The sequence below is a fragment of the Dufourea novaeangliae genome, unplaced genomic scaffold (assembly GCF_001272555.1).
Source record: "Dufourea novaeangliae isolate 0120121106 unplaced genomic scaffold, ASM127255v1 scaffold228, whole genome shotgun sequence".
NCBI classification, from domain to species: Eukaryota; Metazoa; Arthropoda; class Insecta; order Hymenoptera; family Halictidae; genus Dufourea; species Dufourea novaeangliae.
Genome location: NW_015374150.1, coordinates 1,998,792 through 2,020,799, shown reverse-complemented (window position 1 = coordinate 2,020,799; position 22,008 = coordinate 1,998,792). Strand labels below are relative to the sequence as shown.

Sequence of the window (22,008 nt, the reverse complement as noted above, 5' to 3'; positions counted from 1 at the left end):
CCTCTCGATCGAGAACGATGAACTTGTGACGAGAGAAGATTGCAGGGAGACTCGATTTTAATAGCTCCTCTGGTCCAGTTACCGATGATCTTTGGATCTCCTCATGCCTCCTTTTTCCTGCCGTAGACTGGAAAATCCTTGTCTTCTTCCACAGTCTTGATTGGTTCTCTGTCTCTCTCTCTCTCTCTCTCTCTCTCTCTCTCTCTCTCTCTCTCTCTCTCTCTCTCTCTGTCTCTCTCTCTCTCTCTCTCTTTCTCTCTCTCAAGGAGAGAGTTCTGCAAGTTCAGTAGTCCTGGCGAAGAACACCTTCGCGATCGACGATCGCGATAAACCACCCATTCAACGCCAATGGACCAGCGCACCACCACCAACACCTGCACCACCGTGTTAAGTCTGTGTTTTTCGGCAGAACAATTTTACCAACGATCACATCGCGGCGGTCACGTTCAAAGGAGCTTCTTGTTGAAAATGAAGAACTTCCTGGACTTCATAGTTACGATCCGCCTGGAAGCAAATCGAACGCGCAACGTTAGAATAGGAGGGATTGACAAGGAAATTGTCGCTTCGAGATACGATCACGTGAGAGACTTCTTTAAGGTCTGTTCGCGCGACCGTAGTCGACAACACGTGTCACAACTATGTAACTAATCGACCCACTTGACCCATTAAATTTCAACGACGCACACGTTTATAGAGCGCGACAGACGATTTCTCTTGTAGAGGGACGGAACGATGTAGAAATTATTACGATTCGGAACTCGTTGTGTATCGGATGAATCGAGTTTGACCCGTTTTGATGCGCAGCAGCCGCAAAATCAGGCCATACTTTCAGCATCTTCGTTGGATAACTAGTCCTCCCTTAACCGTGATTCATAAAAAGATCAATACGATAAACGTAACACTAAATTATGCTCTAAAATAATTGATTCAGTACCAACAACTTACTCACACCAGGGCTAAGGGCTAAATGCTAAATTAATCAGCTCTTAATAGGTCCCAAAAATCGCAAAACAATCAATAGTACTAGTCTCCGTGGGACGAGTCAAGCGCCTAGTGGTGGGGATGAGCACTCATAAAGGATTTACTGTATTTGGTCTGGAAGATCTAAAATTTCATATGTCTGTCGAAATAGATGAAACAATATCATCTTTATTCACAAATTTCGGCTGTTCTGATAATCTGTAATTTGGGAGTATTCGATATAATCAAGGTTCTACCGTACTCGTAATTCTTTATATATTTTAAATCAAAGACTGCATATTGAGGATCACTTGGGCTGTTTTCCCTCCAATTAAGCTGTCCACGAAATAGCTTATTGCCCGCATCCAAGGACCGCATCGAAGCGCAGTCTCGAATCGCAGCCAGGATTCTGGTTTAATGGATCAAGAGCGATCCACCCGTTTAGTCCGACTAATTGCGTCACGTTCGGCGATTAAACGTCACACACCGGTGGAATATCACAGAAATCGCCGTACAAATACGTAGACGATGGATCTCAATGAAGGTGGATGCTTCTGATTAAATGTCGAATGCACCCCCGAGGAAATGATCTCGAGTGGAAAAAGTGAAGACAAGCAGATCCACGAAGAATTCCAAAGGGAATCTTACATCCCTCAATTCCAATAATTGTGCATCAGAGAAATGATTTGTCTTTTCTGAAGAAATAAACTTCTGCGAATGAACAATTTCACTGACAAACATAATGAATCTATAGACCCCAGAGTCAGTCTGGGGATTTTATTCGACACTTTCATGTGAACTGAAGTGAATAACCTCCAATTAGTCCATGCAAACCTATATACATAATCACTCTACTGGACGATAATGTTAAATATCACCTGTTACTATTTCCACACAGGCAAGATAAGGAGTTTTCAGAGAATACATACGTAGAGCAACGAGTATTTTTTCCTGATAATCAAATGGATATATTTCGATTCAGGTGCGCGCAGAGCCGGTTTCAAGGAGCATACTGTCGGGCCCCGCTCCACGGTTCGTTTATATTTATGCGCCGAGTATAATTATGTTGCACTACGGGCACCGAAACAAATTTTCCACATGTGAAACCAAATTAGCACCAGCGGTCTCGCTGGTGACACTCGGCAGAAAACCATTTCTTCCCTTTTTAAAAACCGCCTCGATGGAAAGATAAACGTAATCGAACCGGTAATCGCATTTCACGCGATAATGTTGCACGAAAATCCACACAGCAGTATATCTGAAATAAAACCGTTATCGGAGCAACGGGAAACATTTCCAGGGCGGTTCTCAATTTCTCGCGTTCTATTCGAGGACCATTAAACGAACACGCGTCGAGGGAGAAGATAAATCCCCTCTTCCGTGATGGGTTCATTATTGAATGTTTCGCGTCATTTTCTCTGTTATCGTTCCGATAATCATCGATAATCATCGATAATTGGTGAACTCGTGTGGCTGGAGACGAGCTCAACCAAAAGGGAACCGGAACGAGGGACGTTTTCATCGTATCGATGATGCTGGGATTAATATCCAATCGATTATAACGAATCTCGAGAGTCTCGAGCGAAAACAAGATTAACGCAGAAAATTAAGGATCTTCGAATCGAGCTTCTACCGTGCGAACGATATTAACCCTTTGCACTCCGAGCAATTTTTAATATGACCTACCAGCAACTTCGAGTCATTTTTACTACGAGCAACCAGCTACTCCAGGACTATTTAATTTTAACACACAATTATATAATTGTGTGCAATGTAACAGTAGATGCCCCCATGGAAAAGTGAAAAATATTTTAATTTTTAAATGTATAAAAATACAAAGTTGCTCTATGTATATAGATTTCGTCACAGCGGCGACATTGGAGTGCAAAGGGTTAATTTCTACGGAAAAGCTTGTGAGAGGATCCTGGAGAATCGAACGCGGTCGAAATGGCACGGGGATTCTCGCCCCATTCATAACTCGACGCGGCGAGACTGATAACAAGCCGATAAGAGATGCCGGATTGGCTCGTGCCTCGAACCTCGGTTTCTTATCGTGGACTTCGTCGAGCAATTCGAGACGATCCACGGAGAGACGTGGGCAGCTCCTCGTTTCGAGTGCCTCTTAGTCGAGGGAAAAACCTTGATAGATCTTTGTTCACATCGTTATTCCTTTTAACCCAGAAATGGTTGGTCCAGGGAACAGTAGTCTACGTAAAACTAATGCAACCTGGATTGTAAAAATTCCAAAAATCGATTGGTCCCTAACAGTCTGTTCAAAGACCGCTTCAATTCGATTCGATGAATCAGCAAGGTAGCAAGAACCTGATCGGCTCGCTACGTTGCCTCTTTGCGCATAAATCATCGTAACATTTCAAGTTAATTAAACAGATCGAGTGAATTTCGTGCTCACGGATATATGTTCGTCCAATGAAGTATCCCACTCGTATACACACTCTCGTACCATTCCCTCCGATGTCCGGTTTACGGACTCCCATGTATTATCAACTTTGTTCCGCTTAACGGTTCGCAACTTCTTTGCTTCCATCCCTGCGTTCCGACCGTCTTAACACGTCAGAGGTAAATCATCTGGACACGCTCGTAGTCATTAACTCCACCCTGAATTACTTTCGAAATCATTCCCAGACACTAAATCGTAGTGGGGTTTATGATACCAGTTGGTGAACGTCCTAGGTTGATTGATCTTTGGTCAGCTTTCATTAGGACGCTTATCTATCGTCCAGCAAATTACGGAGTTATTTTGGCCAACAAGGGAGAGAACAGCAACACGATCGATGAACCTACATGGTGTTCCGTCCACCCTATTCGATGAAATCTGGGTCAACAACTATCCCGAATATAACCATTGCGTAGGTTCGTGTTAAAAGGTCAGCAAACACTATCAACAGCACTGACGTCGGTCAATTCAAAGTTGAAAGCAGCCGAAAATAAATCAGACGTATTAAAAAGTTAGAAAATCGATATGCATTCCGTCAAGACACGTGGGCTAAAATGGGTGAAAGCAGGATTTCCTCCCCCCGCACGATCGATCCTCGAGTGTTATTTAAAGGACCGAAATTTTCCGTTCCAGATCGCGACGACAGGAGCCGTTTCTCTCGTTAACCGGTTCGCGGCACCTTAGCCCTTCGGAGGGGGAATAACAAATAAGGCAGGTGACGCAACACGAACGAGACGTAGTTTGACGCAATGATGCAATTTTCGGATCTCGTCGTTTTTATTCCCCGCCCTCAACATCTCTCTTTCTTCCCCCGGCGTGTCACAATGAACGCAAACGAGATTTCCCTATATCGCATCGTACAACCGTGCACGCGAGATACATATAATTCACGCGTCTAGAAATAATCTCACGACTATCTGCGGCCACTCGTGGTCTTTATCCAGCGTGCACGGAAACGCGGTCGTGTCCCAGTTCGGAGCACCGAACCAGAGCTTTTCTGTTTTGTGTTGTCGTAAGGAAAATTTTCTCGATGATACAAAAGTAAACCTGAGACGATTATATGACTCTACCGAAGAAAATTTAAATGATAATTTCTTTAGGAATATTCTCAACTGTCATTTTAGCCTTCTTTCTATAAATTAACACGTTGACTGCCAACTACGAGATAACTCGTATTTGAAACATTGCAAAGAGGCTGGATTATTTAAATACCATTACAGTATTTTTCTGTAAAATTAATATCACAGTATAATTTAAAACAAGATAACCTACCTCTATTGGGAAATAAGAAACAAAATAAAGTGTGTCTGGCTACGAACGACCTGTTTCACTGTGGCAGTCAACGTGTTAATGTCTAAAATTGTGAATTTGCATATATGTTTGCAGTGTAAATATAAACATTAAAAAATACAAGTATTAGTGATTGATCAAAAATATTTTAAAACAAAAATAAAAAATATAGTGGAGATAACACAAGAGGAACTATAATTTCGGTCGAATACGACCCGGACTTTACCATTAGAAGCTAAATTTGCAACGGAAAAAAAACGATGGGATTTTCGATGTATGTGTGTGTGAAGAAAATTTATTCCAGAACGATTCAAGAAGGTACCCGTGGCCGGAAGGCTCCGTCACGAGGTTCGAGCGTTCTGTCTACCTAATTATGGTTTGAGCTCGAAGATAACACGCGCGCGCGGAGAGCTCTGTGAGTCAGCTGTTGACGCGCTACGTTCCTTCAAACTTCAAACGTTTCTCTCTAACCTCGATAGTTTCTCGTGTGTGTGTTCATATCCTTGTCCTCCACACCTTCGGCCCGACAATGGAAAGTCGTTGAATGGCAAATCGGTGCCACCGCGACACATCACGAAAGCTACGAGGCTCCGGTAAATATTCTTTATCGCGTGGCTGTGTCAATACGAGGGCCGGAAATGTGCTACCTGAGAAAGCAGCAATGGGGTCTCCCGCCACAGCCCGTGTGTTCTCTCGATTCTCCTTGCGAACCTTATGCCCGTCCAAAATGGAACACCTTTTTCTCATAAAAATACAAGTGTGCATTTCCCTTTGAGTCGCACGATTAGGAATGAGGAGAATCTTTGATGTAATTCTTCAACTTCAGGAATACTATAATATTCCAGAGTTAGAAATTGAGTACTTGATTCTATGATTTCCAGAACACTTTAGCGGAGAAGCAGAGATCATAGACAGATCCTCACGGTTAGGAATTCAGCCGTCGTCGAACTTGAAAACGGTAGCGCAGGATCGGTAATTGGAGCACATGCTCCCTTGGACTGTGAAGCTGTTTTCGAAGTCTTTCTCGATTCCCTGAGAACCTGAAGAAGTATACGCAAATTCGAAGCATAGGGAACTCAAGAGGAATGAAAAAGTTGTCTTCATAAAACTAGGATTATTTTCTATTCTATACGAGAATCGAGTTAAATTAACTGATTTCTGGAGGTAACATCAGAAGTCCATCGCCAGACCTATACACCAATTCGTCTTCCATCGCTCATACGGTTGACAGCCATTAAAATGTCCCGAAGTACCCGACGAAATCTCCCGTCAACGACTTGTATAAGGTACAGAGAGATTCCGGTTATCGTTCGAGTAGTTCACACTCGATAAATAATATTTAAAGTGTCGAGCGAAACGTACACGGGCCGAAAAAGATGTGCTTCCCACGCAATAAATATCCGAACCAATAGCGAGACGACCCAGGGACACATATACAGGGTGATACCAAAAAAAAGGTTCGTAATTCCTAGACTCGCCAAATGATCCCCAGTGTTATCCGACAAGTAGGGGAAAGGTGTCTAAAACGATCCCTCGAGGTAAAATGATTCCTGGCTGCCCTGTGGTTATTAGTGGTGCTATATCGTACTGTCGTTCTACAATAGTTCTTCCCGCACGTCACCAGTCGTTGCTCGAAGTGCCACCTGAATATCAGTGCTCTGTGTTTTTAATGTTCGTCGTTTTCAGTAGGTATAAAATGATCCTTAAGTACGCCTTCAAAGAAATGTGAATAAAAAATATAATTGATCACGTAGCTAAATTTTATTTAAGCCAATGATAAGATAGATAGACTAACTTACAAAAACTACTTAACTTTTATTTAAATAATGAGCATTTGCATGTTTTATATATATATTACGCCTTAAAGGGATCGTTTTAAACATCTTTCCCCTACTATCTACCTCTAGAAGTTATGAATTTCTTGTATCACCCTGTATATACCACTTCCTGGGAATTTCAGCTGTACACACGCGGGTGCATCTACATAACCGGGGGAGGGGACCGGTGATTTGAATGATCGTTCGGTGCACAATAGGAGGGCCCCGGTTAAATGCTCGCCGGAGGGGTTAATGACTTCGGAAATTGGTTGCGCGCGCGCGGGGGTTCCGGCAAAAGACGCCGGACGTCCTGCTCTCTCTTTCTCTCTTTCTTTCTCTGCTCTGTCGATAGAAATCGTAAATAAACTCGGTGTCAGGAATGCGAACCCCGAGCTGCACCGGCCAGGAATCACCGTGAGAAAACGCATGGCAAAAAAAGTTCGGGCCTCTCCGCCGTCTGGCGGACAGATCCTTTGGAGGAATCGATGAACCAAGAATAGTTCGACTAATAGGTTTGATAAAAATAATGGCCGATAGGAGATATCTAAGGGGAGCAGAATGAGGCAAATGGGTCAGGAAACCGAGGTAGAAAACCGTGGACACTGCTAATTTGGGGGTTGGGGGTTGTTGCACTCGTCCGAGTCTTATTAGATTTCTTGTATTTTTATAATGGTACGACGAAGATGTTATTGTTGCGTTGAAAACGGAAGATGTGAATTTTAAGTGATTGAAAACGGAGAAGAATATTTGGGGGCCTTGTCTGATCGAGATTTAACCCTTTTAGTACCTTAGATGAACACTTCAGACCATACATGTGCACATCTCAGTGGAAATACATCATTTTGGTTAAACCATCGTATTCCAGTGTAAATCCTTTATTTCCAACGAACCATTTCAATCAGTGTTCCCGACGTTGATTCCAGTGAAAAAAATATTTGATTACACATTTTAACTCAGTAGACTATTTAGTTGGTATTTGGTTTAAAAGAAAAAAACGTTTTATTATTCGATTCTGAATTCACTAGACCTACTACAATCAGAAAGGGAAAAAATTGAAATTTATAAGAAAAATATGGATCTGCAACACACTACAGCCACGGCTTTGTGTGAGATTATAAAAAACGTTATCTACACAAACGTGGCCACCAGATCGGAAAGGGTTAATTTACGTTATACGAACATCAATGTAACTTCAACGACGACGATCAACGATCAGCTTATTCGTTATTTGGGCCTCCATTCCACGGTGTATAATGATGTCGATGTAATTCGTGTCACGGGAATTGGAGCGATTCGAACGAATTGGCGGCTCTCCCGCGGTGCCTCGTCCAGCCCCGCTAGACGTTCGTAACAATCAACGGAATTTTATGCCGTTCTCCGATGGTTTCTTCTCCGCGCAAAGTCTCAAATTTTCGGATTCCTTTCGACCATAAAGGAAATTCGCGATTCTCCAGCCAGGGAAAGCTCACAACCAACCGACTGGATACGTTATTTTTCAGTGCGCGCCACTTTCCTTTTCGTGGCGATTAATCTCCACCCAGAGTGGTTTGATAATAGGCGCCGCGGTTGCAACGCGATATTAAACCCAGTACATCGCTGAAAATCTAATTTTCCTTTTTCTGCACACCGAAGAAACCCAACTTGGAACTCCTTGGAATAATCCACAGGGTGAAACTTCCGACTAGACTTCTTTACGTAATACTCGAACATATGTTTTCACGTCCAGTATTTATCAACGTCCATATTTTCTGAATTGACCACCGACAAACTCTAACAAATGGGTCCCAACAGATTCTCCGAATATCCAAATATTCATTGGTGTACGCTTAAGTGCTGCGATCCACAAATATCATTTGATGCTTTTTTGCTCTTGTTAATCGTTCCAATTTCATGCGACGAAACACGTAATAATTAATATCAATGAAGCGCGATCACAGGGAGAGAGAGAGAGAGAGAGAAGAAATACAGAATCTGGAGAGGTTTTCGGTGAGCTCCGGAGCTCATACCGGAGAAAAACAGAGAAAAAACAACCCGTCTGTTAAGTGTTAACAAGGAGCATAAATAAGAAAGAGGACAAAAAAAACGTGCGATTTCATTCATGAGAAGAGCAAACCGTCGTGAAACCGTAAGGATTGCATCGCCGGTGGGCACCACGATAAACGTTATCGCGACAAAGATATCTGTTACGTATGCCTGGAATACGCTCGCGTTACATAAACGTTGCGGCAACCTGCTATCGAACATTCTTATTGACCGACAGGAAAGTATAAGGTCAGCCCCCACCCCCACGGTACATTGTCTTCATTCGAGATCCACCCCGATCGTTTTACCGATCGAGCTTCAGTTAGCCTGCTCAAATGGAACCGATCTAACCGTTTGGATTACTTAAATTACCTGGTGACAATCAGTGATACCAACTGGGCGACAAAAATTCCAGTAATCTTCAGTAAAAATTTCGCTTCTGCTATACGTGGGGTGTGAAACACAGAAAATTCGTCCGGGCAGTCGAGTCGACGTGCCAGTAGCGAACCGTCCGTCACCACGACGACCGACGCATACCAGTACAAATGCGTCATTCGACCGATGATGAAACTCCTAGAGAGGCTATTAAGTACCGACGAAAGAGTACCACACGTCGAAGCAACGTTCTTCGATGCCCAATCGTTAATCGCCCTATAGACGACACGATTTGTCGTACAACCGATCACACCCTCACGGAACAAACACGGTTTCCGTTATGAAAAAAATACCGTAGCAGAGACGCCTCCTATCATTTGGTAAATTTATTTCGACTACTGGAAGAAAAGTTAAATCGAATGTTAATTTGACAGGAATTTCAGTAATTCCCGATACCAAGTAGTAAACCCCACGCGAGGGACGTTAACGTTTCGCGCGCGCGTTCGAACTTTCCCGCGATCCTTATCGAGTCTCTGCGAGCCTCTTCCAGCACGATTCCCTCGCAATATTTTTGTATTTTTAGACCGCCACCGATTACGTTCGAGCTAGATAATGCGGCCGATCGAGGGTTAGCCGAGAGAGAAAGAGAGAGAGGCCAGGGAGAACCAATGTCGTCATTTTTCTGTTTACCATCGAAAATACGCAGCAGCGACGAAAACTCCGCGACGTGTCGCGACGCCTATCGCTGCCAAAACAAACAAGTCACCTCTTTTTATCCCCACCAGGTTGCGTAACCTCCGACACCGTTTCTCTCTCTCTCTCTCTCTCTCTTCTTCTCTCGTCTGCTCCCCCGTCGACATTTTCACGCATTTCCCGACGATCGCCCTATTCACCCTGCCACCCCTTGCTCGTGCAACAGATCGATCAGCATTTTTCCTCGTGCTGATATTTCGAGAGTGTGAAACTTGAGAGTTTGAAAGGAACTAGGGTTCTTTTTTTTTTTTTTTTTTTGAAAACTTTGCGGATATTTCGTGGGGAGTTTTGTTTCCTGTTGGTTTTTGTGTTGATAGTATCATCCACTTCGAGACATGATCGGTGACAATATGACTGTCTTTTTAGGACGAACAACGGTTGTCAGATCAGATCAGAACTAATCAGTTTCTTTACATTGTAGTCTCTTTTATGACTCGAAGATAGCTCTTAATGATCGTAGCAACCTTCCTTGAATATTCTCGGCGATACGGACTCACTTTTCCAGCACATTATCTCAGAAAATAAATATACACCGATAAAGTATCATAAGAATTATACCCACGAAAGGTGTATTGAGCTTACTGGCATAGAATTACACCTTTGAAAGATGTACACCAGGCGTAGCAGCACCGCGAATCATCGAGAACCACTGGGGTCCCACTCACGAGTTGTGCCCCCAAAATGGCGGGGAAGGGGGGGATAGCGACGAACCAATATCGAGGCTAATAACTTCGTTCGCTACGCAATAAGCTTTACCACTCTGAACCAGTGTTTCCCAACCGTGGGGCCTATAACTCCACCAAGGGGCAATTTGAATATCTCGAGGGAGTTAATTAGCGAATCATTGACATTCGTTACCTTATGGACAACAGCGTTACCTATTTTCTTTTGTTATTTGAAGCAGCTATTAATGTTACATTCTTTCAGAACTTGTTTTACCATTACATGTTAGGGGGACATGGAGATAATCTTTGAGGGTCGTCGAGGTAGGCCATGATCTTAAAAAGGTTGGGAAACACTGCTCTAAATCCAGCTCGTTGCCGAGGCACATAATTATCGAATGCCAATTAATCACGCCTGGGCCTCCCTCCCGTAATTAATTCATTCGATCACGGTTCACAATAACCCCCCGACTCTGCGTGTGAAACGCGAAGAGAAACAAGGAACAGAGAGTATTGTAATCGCGCGCGTTCGATTCCGCGCAACAGAGCCGCTACCGTTTATTTTTGCGTTCAATTCGCTTCCTGGGTAATCAAATGTCACGGCAACGTTAGCACACACACGTGGCGGCAGAGATAGGCGAGTCGCCGTCACCGACTGGGTGCGCGAAGTTCCTTCGACGCGTGCAAAAATCGTGACGGAGCCCGGCCACGCGCCGAGAGCCGCAACAGTGGAGACAAAACAATGTGTGTTCCACACGGGCGGGTGAAGATAGCGCTGAAGAAGCGTTACAAAGTAAACACACACAAAACATCGACAGCCACTTCTTTCCGAGCACACGTGATCGATATATCCTGCGCGTGCAGTCGATCAAACAATAGGACTTCCAGGCTGGAGCCAACGAAAACAACACAGAGTAGGTGGGATGGCGGCAGAGCAACAAGGAGAAACTACAAAGCATATTCCCGACAAATCGTGAGGCCCATGTTACGTCTCACGAATCGCCCGTGAAACTTGTTACATGTACAGGGTGTTTCAAAAAGATGGGACAATCCGCAACATGTACATATTCCTCATGCAAATACAAATCGAAAAGTCCTTTACCGTTTTGTAATCTGAAGCTCCAGTTCCGAGGTATTAGCAGTTAAAGGAAATACAATACCAGCTGAGCGGTGGGTCACATGTACGCGCAGATACGGAAGCAGAGGTCGGTGACTTGATCGTGCACTTCTTAACTGTATCTGCGCATACATCTGGTCCACCGCTCAGCTGATTGGAGTTCGTTTAACTGCTAATATCTCGGAAATGGAGCTTCAGATTAGAAAATGGTAAAGGACTTTTCGGTTTGCATTTGCATGAGGAATATGCGTGTTGCGGTTGGTCCTATATTTTTGAGACACCCTGTATACATCTCACTGTAGTGACATCCCCTGTCAAAGACGTAACAAACGCAATGAAATACGCGCGTTTCTAAACGGAATTGAGACTGTTCGAGGCGCAATAAACCGAGGATCATCTCGACAGGAGAATTACGTAAAATTGTCGACAGTGGCGTAGCGGTATGTTCCAGGAAACGAGTAGTATAAACGCTAATTCGTATGTTACGGTGTTATATAGCTATACCAAAAGTATAGAGAAGAGCTAGATGGTTTTACAACCAATTCAACCACCATCAGGAATCCACTGTTCCATCGAGGAAACGGGAATCCCCACTGTACACTTTCTTTAAACGATAAAAGGTCCACCAATACGTCGCAATTTATGAAATGAACAATTCCGTAATAAACTACGCAAATTACATTGTGGAGCACGAAGTCGATTCTTTCCACGGTTAGCCATAGTTCAAGAAACGAACGATAAAATTAGCACGCAATTTCCTGGTATAACAACGCTCTTTCTCTTTTCCTGTCTATGCTCCTAGTGTACTTTCTGTACACACTATGGCTTTTAGAACGATTTTCGTTCCACGGAGAAAAATAACAAAACAGATATACATTTGGCGGCCCACTGCAAGCAAAACAGAACAAGAAACGGTTAACTGCGTAATCACGCTGTCACGGTATATACACCGTCCAGAGTATGACGAAACGATTAGAAATGACTCACACAGAACACTTTCCCGCCTGTTCTACCCAAACACGACGATACAGTAAACCTTCAATCGATATGCAATCGTTTATCGAAGAGATTCCACGTACTTTCGAGTAAACTAAATACAAATCCTCAAAAACGATTCCTGGTTTTCCATGGAAATTGTTAAACTTGTATTACGCGTCTGTCTGTTCCGCGATGACTACTACGCGACTTAAGGACACTCGCAGAAGCACACTGCACGAGTCGAGCTGAGCTCTACCTCTATCTTTCCCACGTAACTGGGGTGGGAGCAAAGAATTCCAAAGAGACACACGATCGCCATAGTTCCACGCGCAATTATCGCTGAAAGCGTGTATATACACGGAATCGACCGGTGCCGGTGTGTTCGAACGTACTGGTAGGTTTTAATGCCACGCAAAAATATACTTACGTACCTCTTCTCCCCTCTTTCTCTCATAGATACGTACACCACACATTTCCGAGTAGAGCCGCGGATTCGTGTCGCAATGATGACACGTCGATAACACAATCACTACTGGAGCGACCACCACCGTCGTGTTCCACATAAGCCGGCATGCCCGATAGTCTTAAAAAAAAATCACTACGCAAAATCAAACTAGGGACTCCGCGCGCCTTCGTGGTGAGCAGAAGAGCTAACAAAACAAAAAAAAAAAACACGTATGTATGTATACACCATTGGGTACCGCGAAAAGAGCCCCCGGAGGAGCCGAAAAACGGAGGACGAGAAGAGCCCTCGGTACGATCGATGCGTGGCTAATATCCACGCGGCGGTAGCCACACAGCCGATTACAAAACACACGCAACACACTAATTCCCTTCCCCCCCCCCTCCGCGGCCAACGTTTAGCCCGGAACTTTTTCAAGGCTTCGGGGATTTCACAAGATACGCGTCGGAGCGACACGACTGGCGTGGCGTCGAAGCGACACGACTGGCGTGTTGATCTCCACGCGCCACCACCAAATTCCCCCTGGTTCTTTTTCCACGCACTTCCCAGGGATTATTTGGGACCGTAGGGGCCCGTGGTGATCCGTGCTGCCTTTCAGATAACGAATCAAGAGTAATTATTCGAAAGTAGCGACGGGCAGCGTACACACGAGTTTTTCTGCTCGATCGAGTAGACGATCCAGGGTTGGTTCACGGTTATACACGGTGTAACAAAAATGTTGGAGGTTAACGAGATATTAACAAAAAAACACCGACCAATCAGGGCGCGAGTCTTTCAGCCGAGTTCCCGCGGTAACATTGGCTATGCACTGCGATTGGTAGCCAACGTTATCGCGGGAAGTCGGATGAAAGACTCGCGCTATGATTGGTCGGTGTTTTTCGTTAATATCTCGTTAGCAAAGCCTTGGTTAACATTTTTCCTAAGGAAAAACTTGTTTCAAATCACCTCACGAATCCCCCATTTCCGGGGCCTCCAACATTTTTGTTACATCCTGTATATGGCTGGGGTTCGTTTATGAACGCAAACACACACTCCAAGCTATGAATTATTGCCGGCGGTATGCGAGCGCACGCAGACGATTGTTTGTCCTGGTTCTAACGTGTAATTAGCCTGAGAGTGGCGGAATAAGAAAACGAATAGAATGAAAAATGGAGTGAACTACTGGAAGACTGAATCCCTAGTGAGGATGTACATATATACGGGGGTGGGGGCACGCGCCGCCTGTTTACTTTATCACACCTTCAAACAGGTTGTTGGTACGCGCCTCGCAGTCAGGATTATTCTTCGTCAAAGAACGGCTTTATATTTTCCGCGTTAATCTCGAACATCCACTTTGGGCGAGGCCGAGTACAAGTATACGTATAAACGGAAAAAGGTACTGTTTTTCTTTCGTAGCGATTGAAACGACTCCGACAGATATGAATTTACATCGAGCAAAGGGACCCTCTGGCGATTTTTCCCTCTGTTCTCTCGTCGAATTTAACGATTAATCAACACATGCATCACCCTGAAACCAACATACGTTCATCTTATCATCGCACTTTCTCACATACAGTAATTAACATAAACACAAGAAACTGTTAGACTTAAAAGAAAAAAACAGTCCCAGAAACAGATCCCTTTAAACCACTTCTAGCTCCGAACGCAACAACAACATACGTTGCAGTTGTGCGGGGGGCAACCCCTGCACCCAAATATCTACTTACCCATACGAAAGGTCGTCTCGACAATGGAAATCCTTATTTTAATTCATCGTATAAACGATCACTGGCAGACATCCGTCCAGGAAAAACAAAGAGAAAAACAACACACACAAAGAGGAAGCACCATTGACACAAGAGGGTCGAGAGACGGAGCACGGTTTCGCAAGAAGGAAAACGAGAAACTCCACGGCGGCGACGCGCAGGAATGAGCCGGCGGCGACGCGCAGGAATGAGCCGCCGCCGCGTCGTCATCGCGTGGCCCCGGCACGCAACACAACAATAACAAAACGGCGGACAAGGAGGAGAGTTTCTCGCGTCGCCATTATCAGCGGCCGATGGAAAAGAAGGGTTGGTCACGGGCGGTAGGAGCCCAAAGAGCAAGCGAGCAAACGAGCAAAAGACCTCGGCTAGACGCAACAGAGAAAAGAGACATGGCCCCTGAACCAAGAAAAAGTGAGACAGAAAGAGAGAGAGGCGGCCGCGCGCGTCCCGTATTGCGTAGTAAGCGGTTGAATGGATTACGTCACGCACCAGAGGCAGCAGCAAGAGGGTAAAGGAGTCTCGCCACGGCGCGTCAGGGACACGTTGTGTTGTTTCCTGGGCCCGAAGGCGTTTGTTTATTGAACATCGGGACGCCGTGACGCGAGCCCGTTTTGCATCGATAGGACTTCGGCCCCCGACCTCGGCGGCCCGTTTCTATTCCGGCGCGGTTAAACACAAGGCAATGTGTATACCCGTGTGAGAGGGGCCCACAGGAAAGAAGCATGATTGGCCACACGAGACGCACTACCGCCACCACAAACACACACACACACACACACACATATACTCTATGAAAACTTTTCACGCTCAGTGTAGCGCGCAGCATCGTTAACCGTTTGCGCATACAATTCCACGTGTGTGTGTGTATGTGTGACACAGGATTGCCCGCTTTTCCTTCTGCGCCTCCGGGGGGGTCCACCCGTGAGTGTGTGTTTGCCCGAGGAACGATCGATCGACGAGATTACGGGGGTTTCGACCGAGTCCACCCCCGTTTATCGAGAAAAGTTCGTTAACAGGGGGATGCGGAAGAGGGAGGGTTGGGGAAGAACCCTCTCCCGCGTCGCTCCCCACGTGTTTTCGCGATCAAACACAACACCCAGTCACTTCGGGCCCTCTGCTAGGTCTTTTTATTCTTTTTCTCTCTGCCCCATTCTATCTTCCTCCTTTTTCCTTCTCCCGTTACGTTTACACGCTGTCTCTATCTCCCAAAGGCTCTCTTTCTCTATTCCTCTCCCCGAATGTCTGCCTTCCTCGGGACACACACCGTCGGCTCAAGTGTCCTCTCCTGTCTCCCGTCTGCACCGCGAGGCTTCCGCCGTATCCACTTCCCCCCGCCACCCGTCACCTAAGTAATCGGTTTTCCTTTTTTTATTTCCTTACTTTCCATCCAAAAAAGATCTCGGTCCTCTCTCGGGGGCCCGAGAGTCACCACGTAAACTGGTACCGCGTTGTTCCACGTGGGTAAACGTGTCCTTTCAAAACACGATCGTTGTCGTCGCGATCATCGCCACCACTACCGCTGCGAACCACATCGTCGTGCATAGCGTGTTGTGCGCCCAACGATCGACCAGTCGCCGCCGTCGCGTCCCAAGAGAGAGAGGATCACCACGTCGCAAAACCACACGCGTGTCGCCTGTATACGCGTCGTCGTCGCATGCTACACGCACACTACACGCACGTACACACACATACCGATTTCAGGTCGATACGCACGGTGTATCTGACGAAGAGACGGGTAAAACGTGTACGGGCGGGTGTACACGGGGGATTCTAAGGTCTCATATACGCGACACGAACGGAACACGCACCGACATCCTGACGAACGAGTCAGCTGGTACTGATCCCATCATGATCCAACCGCTGACTTGGCCACGGGTCACGGACGTAGACGCGGCGTCGCGTAGAAACGTGCGCGCTCTCCACCACCGGAGGCTCTCTCACTCTCTCCTATTTCGCCTCCTCGCGTCTCAACGGGAACACGACGTATGCGCCGCCGTTCGTGCGGACGCCTTAACTAACCTCAGGACCGTACCTGGTCACGTTCGAAGCCCCTCCTCTTTTTAGGCCCTCTGCCGCCGTCGCTGTTGCTCTGTCCAAGGGTAGGGGAAATGACAAAGGTGCCAGGGTACGTACATATATACCTGGTATACCAACAACCCCACCATGGGAATCCAACGTTGTGTGTAGCTGTGGGAAGAATATAGCTGTTATGAACATTGGGGGTTTCCTATTATCGGGGATAATCCTGAGTAAACGTATTTCATCGAATCTTTGGTCAAGTGATTGAGTCCCAAAAGTGGGGGTGTCCTTGTATCCCCAGAGGCATCGCTATTGGTACTCCTTTTATTACAACTACCCCCTACTTTCTAGTCGAACGATTATTAAAGTGTTCATAGTGGCAGATACTTAGCCAATAGCCTGTCATCCAGCCCGGAAACTATTGTTCCACACGGCAACGACTGTCTAAAGGTATTTATTGTTCGAACAGTCTATTTGATGGAAGATGGATGCCGATAGATCAAGCTCCAGACGGGTTGCTTAGAGGTGCTAGACTAGGGACGACCTTCCGCTCTTGATGGGGAGATGGAAGAGTGCTTACTTGTATTTTTTTTTGCAATTCCTCGTTACCTCTTTTAAGGCTTCTTTCAGACCATCGTAATAATCAGTTTTCATCGTCCGACGAAGATTGAAGGCCGTATAATAAATGAAAGTCTTGCTGGCGTGTTCGCGGCTGATTGGCACCGCAGACGAGGAAAAAGTTTAAATGCAAATTTCTCGTCTCGAATCGTTCATTTATTATTTGTTATTTATAGAGGATAAAGAGAAGAATGATTCCATGAACGCGGTTGGCGGACTATCTGCCTTATGAATGGTGGTTAATGTCTTCCAAGTAGGATTCTACTTTACCAGTGTATGTAACATACAGTTTTATCTTCCGTCGATGTTAATTTATTCTATTCGAATTGTTTGTAAACCGTGTTCACGCATCGTTCGGAGACGTAAAAGAATGTTCTTAGGAAAACATTTTTATTATAATTACAAATATCTTTACACTTGCCCCCTGTTCAGAATCGACGTTTATAATTTACATAGATCGTAGAATATATTAAACAAAATAAATATGAATATATATATATATATATAGCAATTCTACCGTGAAATCAGCACAGATCAGTCTAGTTTCTTTTTATTAACAGCTTCCTTCGATATCGTTCGCCAGCAAAGCTTCTTCAGCCCGTACACGAGCAGCAGCAACATTATCGCGTAAAATATCACCACGTCGATGGAATAGTAATGTATGACGCCCATGTATCTGAAATAATTTCAGTTTTTCCATTTTAATAACCCACTCAATCTGAAAATATAATAAACTATCCGATCGCTCGAAAGCCCCGAACGTAGGATACCTTGTCGAGCTCTTCAAGTGTTCGGCACCCTTGTACTTGGCAACGTGTTCCACCCACCAAGTCGCCAATTTCGTGGGGCTAATCGGCAATTCCCGTAACAACGAGCTCCGTTTCTTCGCTGCCGTACGATACGAATTATTGTGCACCGCTGCCACCTTCAAGATCCCCTCCCGAAGATTTCCGATCGATATACTGGCCAGATCCATCACGAGAGCGTAGCCCAGCTTTTCTGTAACCAAACGTTTTCGAAAGACTCAATTTCAAGGTCTAAGTAATCAAAAAATTCTGTCTTCCCTGATCAAAGTCCTCTATTCTTTGCAATATAGTTATATTCCATGTATCTTAGTAATATTCATTCATACCCTCCAACACTCTACTCCATTTAGAATATTCTACATACATGTACCCATCTCAGAAATATTGAATCGATCGTCTGCAGACCTGGTAATATTCTCCAGTATCTTAAACGAAAATAAAAAACGACATTCCTGATTCGATCCTTGGCCGGAGCTCGAAAGGTCACCTCGCCAATGGATCGTTTTAAAGTGAAAAATCGTTGATCTCTCACCTGCCTGCGCGGCGTTTCCATCGTGATCGCAAAAGACCGGCAGAACGAGAGTCGGGGCTCCGTGATAGGCGGCTTCGTGTAAAGACAACAGACCGCCGTGGGAGACGAAAGCTCGTAACTTGGGGTGCCCGAGGAGATCCTGCTGCGGCCACCAAGCCGCCGTTCGGACGTTCGACGGTAGATCTTTGATCTTCCCGCCCTCCCATTTCCATACGACGTTGCACGGAACGGTGGCGAACGCCGCGACGAACATCTGACGTAACGCCTCCGGCATACCCGATGCGCGTACCGACGAACCCATCGAGACGAAGATGAAACCTACGGGCAACACGTTTCGGTTATCATCGTTATTGGAATCTCTTCCGAGGGACGGTCATTCAATCTTCGTTCGCTTGTAACGTAGGCTGTAAAGGGATATCTGAAAAGTAGGCCACTCCGAGAGATGAACTTCCATAGAATCGAACTGGACACGCTTTGAGACACTTGGAATCGGAGGCAAGATTCTCGAAGATACAAGATTCATTTATTTGTTCTTTTTTTTTCATTCAATTGAACCTGTGAGGTGAGTGGGAAAGGAGCAAATGGGCGTATAAATAAGGAGTTGCTTCTACGCTCGAGAGTATACCTTGCAGGAGTCTACGGATACCTGGCAATAGCGTCCTTGGTCTTTACGACGGTGATAGAATACAGAAAGTCTGTTTCTATCCTTGAGTAATCTTGGATGCTCCACTCGTGTGGGGGGGGGGGGATCAGATCGATTCTACAGGAAAGCCCCTGTAACGGAATCAGCCTCGAATCGGACCCACCTCGTTGCAAGAAGCTGTCCAAGTCGTTGCTAAGTTTGCTGGCTGGGTTGCAATGAAGGCAGGCAACGTTGACGACGTTCGCCAAGTACGGGACGGAGTCGGCCACGCTGTAGTGACTGTTCTGTAACGTCAACGGTACCTCTGCAGTCAAGTCTCGTACATCGGGTAGCTGATCCCCTGAAAAATGACATATAACGTTGAGAGATACACCATATGCGAGCAAAATCGATCTGGCTGGATCTACTTGTCCCAGCTGTTTTACCTAGATATCGACGTAGAACGGGTTGCACGTATCCAGCGACCATGATCCAATGCATGATCCTGAGGGTGAGGAGACAGGCGACGTTCAGTACCCTCTCGACGATGTTCATGTCCTGCGTGAACGATTTCCCGAAGTATGGCGTGACCGACCAAGGCGACGGATTACCTTGACGCCCTATCGAGCCACTGTACAGGGCCACCTGTATCGGCGTACGTAACATTGATTTTCCTCGATTGTCTAGTAATTCAACGTCGCGTAATTACGTTCGTTAAGCGTACTAATGATAACTGAACGGGTGCAGGATTTAATTTAAACGCGATACAGCCGAGCGGAACACCACCACCCCCCGGCTTGGAAATTGTTCCCTGTTACCATGGCTTCTTTGTCACGGGGGAGGGGGCAGCAATTAGGAACAAACGAGTGAACTGTATAATATAATAATCTGGGGGAAATGTGGCAGCAGTCGATTATGGCGGAAAAAGAACAATTGATAGTTTAATTGGTATAGCACCCTTCGTCGATCTGTTAATTCATTCGGTTAAATGAAGTTTGAGTTCCTTATTAAGTCAACCTTACCGTGTTCAGCATTATCGTGGGCACATTTTCCCTGTGAAGAACGCCAAGAAGACACTCTGGAAAGGCTCCGTCCACCACCGCGACGTCCCACCTGGCACGTGGATTTCCGTCCGGCTTCCTCAGCATGGTCACCGACACTTCGTCGCGAAGAAGCGCCTCGCAAGCTTCCCAGGCGTATCGCATCGCGTCCCATGGCGAGATAGGCAGCTCGTTGCGGAACCTTGCGCCCACCAAATCCCATTCCGACGTGTAATTCCCGACGTAGGCCTGTCGAGAACAAATTCGAATTGTTATATTTTGTCGGACACAGAGATCACTTTAACGCGATTCCAGCGAGGTTCTAAATCAGGTAACCAGCTTCTTTAGTGCTCTCCGATTCCCTTCTGCGGTTGCTTAAAGGGTATAGCAAGATACGGGGGTGAAAGATGCGCTTAGAACGACTTGGATCTATGATACACCATTCGATAGTTTATCAAAAAAGTAACCTGTATCAAGTTTCAACCTTCTATCTCAACAGGGAGGGTAAACTGCTCTAATCCAAATTTTCCCTGTTACTACCCTTCTGGTTGATATAGAGGGTTGAAACTTGGTACAGGTTATTTTTTCGATAAGCTAATAGTGTATCAGAGATCTAAATCGATCTAAGGACAGCTTTGACTCCCTTATCCTGCTCTACCCTTTCTCCTAGATTCCACATTCCAGCTCCCGGCTGTCTTACATTTTCTACTCAAACAGGAATTTTATTTCAATAATACGTAGCGAAAGGCTTTAGTGTTTAATTTTGTAAAGTAAAGTACGACTTGGACACTTTTGACACTACTAAGGACTTACCCCCGTTTGTCCCTATCATGTATCTTCATAAATATGATATACATTGCGTGGCATAACCATAAAACCACCCTAAAATTTCTAATCCTTACATTTTGTGGTAAAAATAAAAACAAACAATTTTTTTCTAGGGAATCTAATCTATCTTTGCCTGGAGAACCATTATTTCTCAACACGATTTCAAACATGTCATACTTGGTTCGTTTTTACTTTAACCACACTACATAAGAATGGAAAATTTTAGAATACTTTCATAATTACTCCACACAGTATATCAGATAGAAAAAAAAACATTGAATCTGCTCGTCTTCGATCTATCAGAGTACCGGATCGCTTACGATCATTTCTCCGCGAATGTAAGGCAGACGTTCTCACATATTAATAAAGAAAGCTGGAAGAGAACTTAATCACCTCGAAAATTGGTGGTACGAACTCCTGGAGCCCGTTGTTCGCCGCCGGACCAGGAAACGCGCTGACAAGCGTCACGTTGTGGCCACGTGCCTTCAGGCTAGTTCCCAGAGCGACGAACGGTACGGTGTGCGATTTCGTGCCACCCATCGTAGCCATCAGAACGTTGTATCCCGTCGCGGGATCGAGGATCGTATGGACGACCGTCAGAAGAACGAATACGCGGTCGATCATATTTCACGTTCGTTGTTCTCGGTTCCCTCACGAAACGATTCGTCCGCCTGTGTCCCGTCGACGCGACGAGCCCCTGGATGCGTTGTCCTCGAACAGTTTGTTATTGGCAGAACCGTTGAACGTCGTGAACGGTAGTAGCATCGTCGAATCCGCCTCGACTGGTTGTCCCACGTCGCGATCACTTCGTCGCGACCTGTTCGTGCTCCTTCGTTCCAGCCGGCACTTCAACCCCTTTTAGTTTAATCGTTGTTCCTCGAGTTTCGTCAGTCTCCACTTCGACTG

The 22,008-nt window shown here is 45.5% G+C and overlaps 1 protein-coding gene across 1 annotated transcript; it reads right to left on the bottom strand.

Moving 5' to 3' along the window:
* Nucleotides 1-17,808: 17,808 nt before the first annotated feature.
* On the bottom strand, nucleotides 17,809-21,726 carry LOC107191515 (UDP-glucuronosyltransferase 2C1). Its single transcript, XM_015580577.1, has 7 exons — nucleotides 21,496-21,726; nucleotides 20,257-20,523; nucleotides 19,681-19,879; nucleotides 19,419-19,595; nucleotides 18,613-18,930; nucleotides 18,045-18,273; nucleotides 17,809-17,950 (listed from the first exon to the last, which is right to left on the bottom strand). Exons 1-7 carry the CDS (start codon nucleotides 21,724-21,726, stop codon nucleotides 17,809-17,811), a joined length of 1,563 nt encoding a protein of 520 aa, XP_015436063.1.
* Nucleotides 21,727-22,008: the final 282 nt, after the last annotated feature.